This window comes from Paramisgurnus dabryanus, chromosome 4 (assembly GCF_030506205.2).
Source record: "Paramisgurnus dabryanus chromosome 4, PD_genome_1.1, whole genome shotgun sequence".
Lineage (NCBI taxonomy): Eukaryota > Metazoa > Chordata > Actinopteri > Cypriniformes > Cobitidae > Paramisgurnus > Paramisgurnus dabryanus.
Window position 1 is genome coordinate 16,936,074 of NC_133340.1, and position 9,368 is coordinate 16,945,441.

Genomic DNA, 9,368 nt, shown 5'->3' on the forward strand with positions numbered 1-9,368 from the left:
AATTCCTTCAGGATTGTGTTAAAATGTATGAACAAAATTCATGCAAATGCCCAAAATTCAAGATATAATCCAGGTGAATAAGGAGATTTCTTACAAAATTCACACCACATCTGCAATATTTTTATAGTATTACTAGTACTGTATGATGACTTTTTAAGGTGAAGCAGATTTTCAGATAAATCTGAGAAGTGCTGGTCTGGTTTTAAACTCAACTTAATCTTGTCCTCCTTTGTTCTTGGTTTAGGGTCATTTGATAATGTGTATGATGCCATTATTTTTATAACAACATAAACCCTTCCTGTGTCCTCGTAAACCAAATGGCTTAAAAAACATACTAAATGGTATTTGTTATGAGTGCTTAGGGTTAAGGAATATAATCTGGAGTTTGTACAATATAAAATGATTAAAAACCTGGCATAAGCATCATTCTTATAGGTACTTGCAGTAGTTATATGTATATGATTTAGATATTGTTGCAGTCAAGAGTGCTGCATAGAGGCATAATGTTGTCAAAACTCAAAACGCCATTATGCCTCTATGGGGAATCTTCGTAAACCACATAAACAAATATGTGTATGGGTTTTGATTGGTAAGATGACATAAATAAATCTCCCTGTGCAGAGATGAATGAAAACACAGAATCTGCCGAATATTATAATGTGTATTTCTGTCCAGCAGAGGATTCAATCTCTAACAGTTAACGTTAAGCTCTGCTGAAAACACACATTCATTTACAATACAGTGTTTTTGTGAATAATGGCATCATTCTGTAGACACACACACACACACACACACACACAAAATATCACATGAGAGTTTCAGAGTTTCTATCTGTGTATCTAAAAGGCTACAGCTGAAAAACTGTATGCAGGATTATTTTGAATAAATTTCATTTATGATTCATTTTACAGAAGTGGTGCAAAATATATGGAAAACTGACACACATTAACATAAATCAAGTTCATTATATGAGGCAATATAAAGAAATCATGTAATAACTTTGATATGAGTGGTGTGTCTCCTCCTTCAGTCTAACCTTGTCATGACTTTCAAAGACAGAACCCAAACGCAGGCAGCTCGAAGCACAAGTGAGATTTATAAATAACAGAAAGCCCTCAAGGGAGCAAACAAGGCAAAAAACCAAGGTACCAAACACAGTGAAGAGATTAAAGACAATGAACGAGCACAAGACTGAAAACATCAGGGCTGCATTCAGTCCCAACCAAACGTAGCAGAATGTTTTTTAAAGAGAAACGGTGATGTGTTGAACACCCGGTTGTGATGACGCATGAGTTGCAACTACAGTAGCCGAGAAGGCCATTCTTCAGATTCTGTTTTAAATGCTTCCAGAGCTTGATGAAATATTTGTTTATTACTGTAAAATATGCTTGCTGTTACAGTCATTGCCCTTGATGTCCAGAAAAAAAGAGCACATTTCAACTTGGACCCATTGTATGAGCTGTTTCTTTAATAACTTCTGGTTTATTTACATGTTGCTGCTGATTGGACTGCAGTTCTGACACACCCACCAAACAAGAGAAAACGTATCTCAAACCCTGTTCCTGAAACAGTAGCAAAACGTTGCACATCGGTTTGAACTTGAACGCGCCCCGGACATTAAATAGGGAAACTAATCAAGGTAAACAGGTAAGAGAAGAGTAACTAGTAATGATTCATTACCTAGAGAACAAGGGGGCGGGGCCAGACAAGAAAAACAGGGAAACACATAGCACACAAAACAGAGGTCAGTAGCTCCTCCACATGACAACACAGGAGAGGCAGCAATGCCACCATCCTATCACAATAAACAAGAAATAAAAATACATAAAAGCTGACAGGATAGTGACAAACCCTTAAACCTTCACTTAGAAAATAAACAACTAAATGTTTTTAAAGCCCTTTATTCTAATGAGCCTTGTCAAGTCTTTAAGAAATGTAGCTGACATGTTTTTTCTGGCCTTTTTGATTTTTTTAAGAATTCATAAAAATGCTGTCTCACATTTTTTGTCAATATCAAAACACACAAACCATCTCTGGACTGATGCTGCCACACCCCAAACCAAACCATGTGACCATGAAGATAAATGATTCAGTCTTCCCTCGTGGGACTGTATGGTTAAATAATTTTGCCCTAATGTCATAAAACCTCATTTGAATTTTTAAAGTGTCAATACTGAAGTTTTTATTACTTTTACAAAAGTAAGTTGTAAAATTTGGAAAAGGAAAAAAATGATATGTGTTTTTATGACTTTCACTGCCATCACTTTCTCAGTCATTGTATTAGAAACACCCTCGCAGCAGCATAAACTATAGTTTTTGTCATTTATCGCTAAGGTAATAAAAACACAAAGCATAACGTCATGTGTAATTTAAGTTTTGTGATATGATAGCTCTGGAAACGTGTCATCAACGATATAAAATCAGGTCCATTGAGTGACTTGAAATGTAAAGCAAATGAGTAAAGCATGCGGACATTGAGGTCACTATGACCAAAACAGTTTGCTCTTTCAAAAAAAGAGAGAGAAAAAATACACTGATTACTTTCTTTCACGGTCATGAAGGATTGGACACACTGATAACTTCAAAATCTTATATTTTACATAAAAATACTTTTTTGCTGTATAAATTGAAACCTAACTCAGAACAGAAAACAGCTAATGCAGTTTCAGCAATTGTAAAATGTATTACTTCATGCTGAATCAACATGCATGATGATTGTATTTTGTATATTCTGCTGTTTCTGTATTGACCAGTTTTGGGGACTTGTTTAAAAGTTGTTGAAACTGTGAAAAAACTAAGATTTTAGTACCCACATGTATTTATTTCAGAGGCAATGCTATACAAATATACAAATACATTTGGAAAGGAAATTTTTAGATTTTTAGCTTCTTCAGCTGAAGGACTGATTTATTTTGATTTATGCTTTATTTCGGCGAAGTGGACGGATTACAAAACGTTAAAATGTATGATGATTTTGCTTTTATTGTTTATTTTTAAGATAAATCTGTATCATTTCACCACATGAAGTTCTGCACAAATATCTCCAGTGTTTTACTTCTAATGGGACATTTTCTGCTGTGGTAAATGAATTGTTTTCTTGAGTAAAGTATTAACAGCTCGTGGTGCTTTTAGACATTTATTACACAGCTCCTTGGAATGCTTGATTCTGACTGCAGGTTTGTTATTCCCAGATAAAAACCACTACAAACTATTAATACACAGGAACCAGAATGCTGCAAATAATTTTGACAGGTACAGTTTAATAATCCACAAATAATTTGAACTCTTTCCCCACCAGCTTTTTAAAAAAAATTGCCAGCCAGCACCAGCATCTTTTATGATTTTCAGAAAAGTTGAATGCCTTTTAAAACAATGTTCTTCTTTAAATATATAAACATAGAATATATCAAATGAAATAAAAGATCATCTGCTTTAAGAACAAGTTTCATCCTATCTTGATTTGTTCTCTTTTATCACCTCTCAAATATGGGGAGGTTTCTTAACAAATACCAAGTTTTGAACAAAAAACTGAGATAATTGCATTTTTTACTTTTGTTGGAGATCGTATTTAGAGCGATGATCAGAGTTTTTACTGTTTTTGGATCAGTGGATGTTTCAGTGTTTTATAAGTTGGGTAAGAGCGCCACTTAGTGGATAATATTGGAAAATGGATTGGTGTAAAGTTTGTCATTGGCAGGGAAGCGTTTTTTCTAAATGGTTTCTCAGTGGCGGGGAAAGAGTTAATAACATATACTGTATGACATTAGATTTACAAATGATTAAACCAAATAGTGTGTCTCCTTACGTATTAGGAAAATAGCCGTGTAATAAGCCGAATAATGTATAGGCAGCAGGTTGTTCTTGTGAAATTAACCCCTTCAGTGTGATACAAGAGCCTCTGCTTCACGTTTAATGTTGTTTTAACTGGGAAAAGTGCTTCATAAATAAAACTTACTCAAGCATGTCTGTAAATCTAATTATAATTCCTAAAAATCTATTTTAACAGCGTATTATGAAATTTAAGAGCCAACTTCCAAGATATGAATAGACAAATTTTTACTCAAAAACATTGCATGGTGAGGGTTAATTTTGAACCCTGTATGTGACAATAGAGACCAACAGAAAGACAGACAGAAAAAAAGACAGAAGAACAGACACTGAGAGAGAGAGAGAGAGAGGTGAACATCTGTCAGTGCAAGAAGGAAGAGAGACAGAGTTGGATGAAGGCGAGCAGGGGGATTGTGGGAATGCTGGAGGGCAGAGAGAAGGCGCAGGACAGCGCTCGTCGTTTGTGTCGTGGGCCGTTGCAGAGCGGTGTGTTGCAGCAGGTGATACAGACGGAGTTCAGCTTCCCGGTGCAGAACTGCTGATATCCAGATGATGCAATTAGACACGCCCCTGATGATGCACATGACTTCCTGTAGTGAATTCCTTTACAAACAAACACACGAGAACACGTCACACTCGTGATACTCGTGTTTTTAATACAGAACCCTTTATACACTACAGGTATGGAATAGAGCCTGGAAATTGACCAAAGCTTTTTAGACAGTATCGAATGACCACATAAATCAGCAAAAAAAGGCAAGGTAACAAATAAAATAACTGCAGAGACAATATGTAAGGATAGTTGATGACAGTCTTTTGAATTATTTGAAAATAATGCACAGTCAAGATGGTAATGCGACATGACACAATGCGGAGTCACACTGCAGTTGTAGATTATTTTCAAGTAATTCAAAAGACCATCGTCAAATATTCCTATTATACCACGGTTACCACAAACATTGCTCTGGTGGTTATTTTAAACATTTGATAGCTCAGGAGTTCATTTTACAGAAAAAATAATTAACACCTGTGGAACATTTCTCAAAAGATAAGCAGAATAAAGCATTTCAACAACCCTGTGGTATAAATACAAATAAACCATATTGGTTCTGTTGAGTTTGGTAACATGCTAAGTTCATTATTGAACTTTATTTGTCCTATTGTCACTTTAAAAGGTTTTACTCATTTGACCATCATGAAACTTATAAATGATGAAACATTACATAGTGCAAGCTAAATGCTCCATAGCATGTTTATAGAGCCCTTATTGCATTGCTAAAAAGATCATTATTTTGTGTATTTGGTGTAATGCATGTTTGTTCAATTCAAGTCAATTCAATTTATTTATAAAGTGCTTTTCAAATTTGTTTCAATTGAAAAGCAGCTAAAATTAAACCGTACTAGTGAGTGTAGTAATAATGTAACGTATAAAAGGGAGTTCAAAGTTAAGTAAATATCAGCTGACTGCCGACGGGTTGAAAAAAACTCCTAGGGAGAGAGCCAGACATATCTGATGGTCCATTCTATAGAGGATATATTATATATTAGGTAATATTTTATCTAATTTTATATATATATACAGTACTGTGCAAAAGTCTGAGGCCACCATCACCAGCTTTATTGTTTTAGCAAAGTTTTTATGTCCATCCATATTTATTTTTCATTCTTTTTAAGATACAAACAGAATATAGAGGACATAATGTACATGAAATTAAAAACAAAACAATTTTCAAAACCAAATGTCTTCTTCAGGCATCAGTTAGTATTTAGTGTGACCTCTCTTGGCACTAAACACATCTTCAGTGTTCTGAGCAGAATGAAGTAAAAAGACGAATTTCTTTAAAATTAGAAAATAGGATTGAAGAGATCCTGCAGTTTCCTGCTATTGCTCGAGTGGAAGGGGAGTTTACCCTAAATACTTTACACTTCAGATTATACTTTTAAAATGTTTTTAATACTATATACACATTTCCTGTATTGTCTGTATCATTATAACATTGCAAAAACAACAAATCTTATGGTGGCATTGTGGCTTAAGACTTTTTGCACAGTACTGTCGTCTTTACTCCTTACGAGCGAATCTGATCCAGAAAATGCAGATGACCAAGCTGATCGATGTAGAATGTAACAGATTGGTAAAGTAAAGATTACTAAATGTCTGTATTTGTGATCGTAGAAACGACAAAGAACAAGCGCTAATCTACACTGCCCAAAACTTGTGTTTGAATCATGGTTAAGTCAGTAGTAAACTCTTTAAATATGAAAACATAGACGACTTACAGGCTGCGAGTCATAAGGGGCAGAGTTATGATAATGACTTAAGAAATTATTTTGTTCCAGTTGGTAAAAATATCAGAAATTCTTCACAGCAATTCTTCTAAATAACTCAGATCATCATCAGGTCTGTCACTACAGCACAGCTTCTCCTGGCAACAAGCAGAACAGGAAGTGATGCAGCGTTTCTTACCGTCCTCCATGACCAGCACTTCTTTCTGGCACATGTCCTGAACGTTGACTGTGCAATTGACGATAAACTCTGGAGATGAGCAGTCGTCCTGCCGAACATCTTCACACTGATAGCATTGAATCTGCAGCGCTGCACTCACAGCTAGGAAAGGATGGACAGACATTAAATAAAATCATTAAAAACACCAATTAGGTTTAATAAGAAACTGGAAAATCAAATGAGCCGTCATACTGCTAAACATCAAGCACACTGCTTGTAGATACACAGACACACAATAAAAACATTACTGTCATGTGTTATCGGCACAAACACACAGATACACACACGCATGATCGCACGCACGCACGCACGCACGCACGCACACACACACACACACACACACACACACACACACACACACACACACACACACACACACACACACACCCTTAGGTATATGATTTTCAATCCAAATATCTTGTGTTTAATCATGCATTAAATGCCACCAGTGATTCATCATAATGCTGCAAGCCAACAGTGAGACAAGTGTGTTAAGTTAAAGCAGTTGGGTTAGTTTAACTGATTTATTGATGATCAATGACTTTTCTGTAACATGTATGCATATACATAGTTATTGAATATAACACAAGATAATGAAAATGAGATGTTAATAAAAACAGCAAAATGGATGCAATATAATCCAGGTTAAAAGAATCCATGAGATTTATCAAATCTATAACATCAAAACTCTTTCTGTTTAAATATTTGCATTAAAAATTTCAAAAATCATATTCTTAACACTATAATGCAAAAATACAATAAAGATTAGGTTGTAAAGTATTAGTTTAGTTTATACTGATTTGAATAATAGTAAATATTTTGTTTCCGGACAAAATGCTTTTCATAACTTGACTCAGGCTTTATTGATAATTAACAAATCACTAACACAACAAAAGAAAACAAACCTAACCAGTCTGAATGAATCGCTGTGGGTGAAAGAAACCAAATTATTTTCTCAAAGGCCTGACTTGACTACATTTTTTAATTTCAAGCTTCATTTTCAGCACGTTTCAACTGTACATTTTATATGGATACGATTAAGACAAAAATGCACCTTATGTTTATGACTTGATTGAAGAAAATATCAACTACGTATGGCTATTGTCTATTTATGATATTTTAGTAAATAAGCAAAAGATTTTCAGCATCTAGTTTCTGTATAGTTAGGAAGAAAGCAGAAAGTGTCTCTACTGTTGCAACACATCTTAAAGTTTGCCTTCTCAGAGTGTTTTACTATTCACCCGAAGTGATTGTAGCTATGAGTTATTGACAACAGCAAAAATATATATCTTATTGTCTTTCAAAATTAAAATTTTCTGAAAAATGTTACTTTGGCCCATATGAGAATTACTGCAGATGTTTATTGTCATAAATGTATTTGTTAGTGTTGTGAATCTACTCTAGTATCATTTCTTGTCATTCTTGAAGTCTTTTCACGGATTTGCTAATCAGATATCACTGCTGGTATTAATGTGACATGAAATACACTTTATTCCTATAATGTTTAACAATAAATAATGACATAATTATAAACAATCACGAGGAATGAAATGATATTGAATTGTTATTGAGTATTTGTAATTGTTTTCTTTTAAAACTTAAGATTAATGACACGAGCATTTGATTTTATTCTCATATAAAAGCAGAAAACATGAATGATGAATAAATCCTCAAACTCACAGACGATTCATTCATTTATATTGAAGAGCGCGTGCACGTGTGTTATAATGTCATATGTGTATGGTGTTGTTATATGTCAGTAGTATATATCTATCATGTGTATAAGTGTGTGTGTATTGACTCACCCGCCGTCAGGATGATCAACAGTAACAGTAAAGTCTCACAACGCCGCATAACGGAGCCGCTGCCGCTCACCGCCGCGCCGACGCGTCCATCCCTACAGACACACGAGCGCGCGCGCGCACACACACACACACTGACCGTACAGACGATTCCCGTTATTACCCACCGCACGTGACGCTCGCGCGACTGACTTTAACGGGCGTGATTCGCGTCCGAATGAAGTAAGAAACAACAGAGAGAGAGAGAGAGAGAGAGAGAGAGAGAGAGAGAGAGAGAGAGAGAGAGAGAGAGAGAGAGAGAGACCCACAGAAATAATCTACAGCTCTGATCAATTTAATTTCGATTTAAATGAACTGATTGTGTCAATGGCCAAGCATTATACATAAATCAAGAAACATACAATAACACAACAGTAACAAACATTAAGGTGCTGGGTGAAGTTTTACTGCAAATAAAGTCAGAGGATATTTAAAATAGACTCGAAGCTCAGGGCTGTAGTTTATTTCTGTAGATGTGTAACTAATAAATGAATTTAGCAGTAGCTGATCTCTACAACACTTTAATTTGATCTATGTGCCACTGTAAATGTGTATTTTTATTTCAAATATCTGACTCTATTTTATTTGACTTTATTTGCAGTAATACTTCACCCATTTAATCATTTTAATCTGCCTTACTGAACTTAACAGAACAAACTGATCTTTATTTACATCTCAGTTAGTACAGTGCTTAAAAAACTTTGGACATAAAAGGGCCTGACTTCATGCACACAACACAACTCTCTCTCTCTCTCTCTCTCTCTGTGTGTGTGTGTGTGTGTGTGTGTGTGTGTGTGTGTGTGTGTGCGTGCGTGCGTGCGTGCGTGCGTGCGTGCGTGTGCGTGGGTTTTTCTTTCACCCTTAAGAGATGCTTTGATTTTACAAATACTGACCTGATCAATAAAATGTTATTGTAAAAGGAAACAAACAAAAAAGGAACTGCTGTTCCGAGTTCTGTTGTTTTAGTCTATTTTATAAATATTGCACACAGTGACGTAGTCATGTGGAGTCTGTTTGTCGAGCTGTTTTATACAGGTTAGGATCAGCGATCATCTCTTTTTAATCAAATAAATCATTTGGTTAGAGACTTTGAAAGCTTTAACTTTGCAGATTGTGTAACAGCTGCATAACCCACTGCAGAAAAAGAAATCATGAAATCACATCACATGGCCCCTTTAATAACTGTTTGTCTG

At 35.3% G+C, this 9,368-nt stretch overlaps 1 protein-coding gene across 1 annotated transcript; it reads right to left on the reverse strand.

Annotated features, from left to right (window-relative positions):
• Positions 1–1,077: 1,077 nt before the first annotated feature.
• LOC135750621 (ly6/PLAUR domain-containing protein 1-like) lies at positions 1,078–8,360 on the reverse strand. Its single transcript, XM_065269543.2, has 3 exons — positions 8,140–8,360; positions 6,296–6,436; positions 1,078–4,431 (listed from the first exon to the last, which is right to left on the reverse strand). The coding sequence occupies exons 1-3, from the start codon at positions 8,186–8,188 to the stop codon at positions 4,190–4,192; spliced, it is 432 nt and encodes a 143-aa protein (XP_065125615.1). The 5' UTR covers positions 8,189–8,360; the 3' UTR covers positions 1,078–4,189.
• Positions 8,361–9,368: the final 1,008 nt, after the last annotated feature.

Coding starts and splice junctions, on each gene's coding strand:
- LOC135750621 (XM_065269543.2), bottom strand. CDS start 8,188: ATGCGGCGTTGTGAGACTTTACTGTTACTGTTGATCATCCTGACGGCG. Junction 6,437..8,139: donor GTTGATCATCCTGACGGCGG/GTGAGTCAATAC, acceptor ATCCTTTCCTAG/CTGTGAGTGCAGCGCTGCAG. Junction 4,432..6,295: donor AGTGCTGGTCATGGAGGACG/GTAAGAAACGCT, acceptor TTGTTTGTAAAG/GAATTCACTACAGGAAGTCA.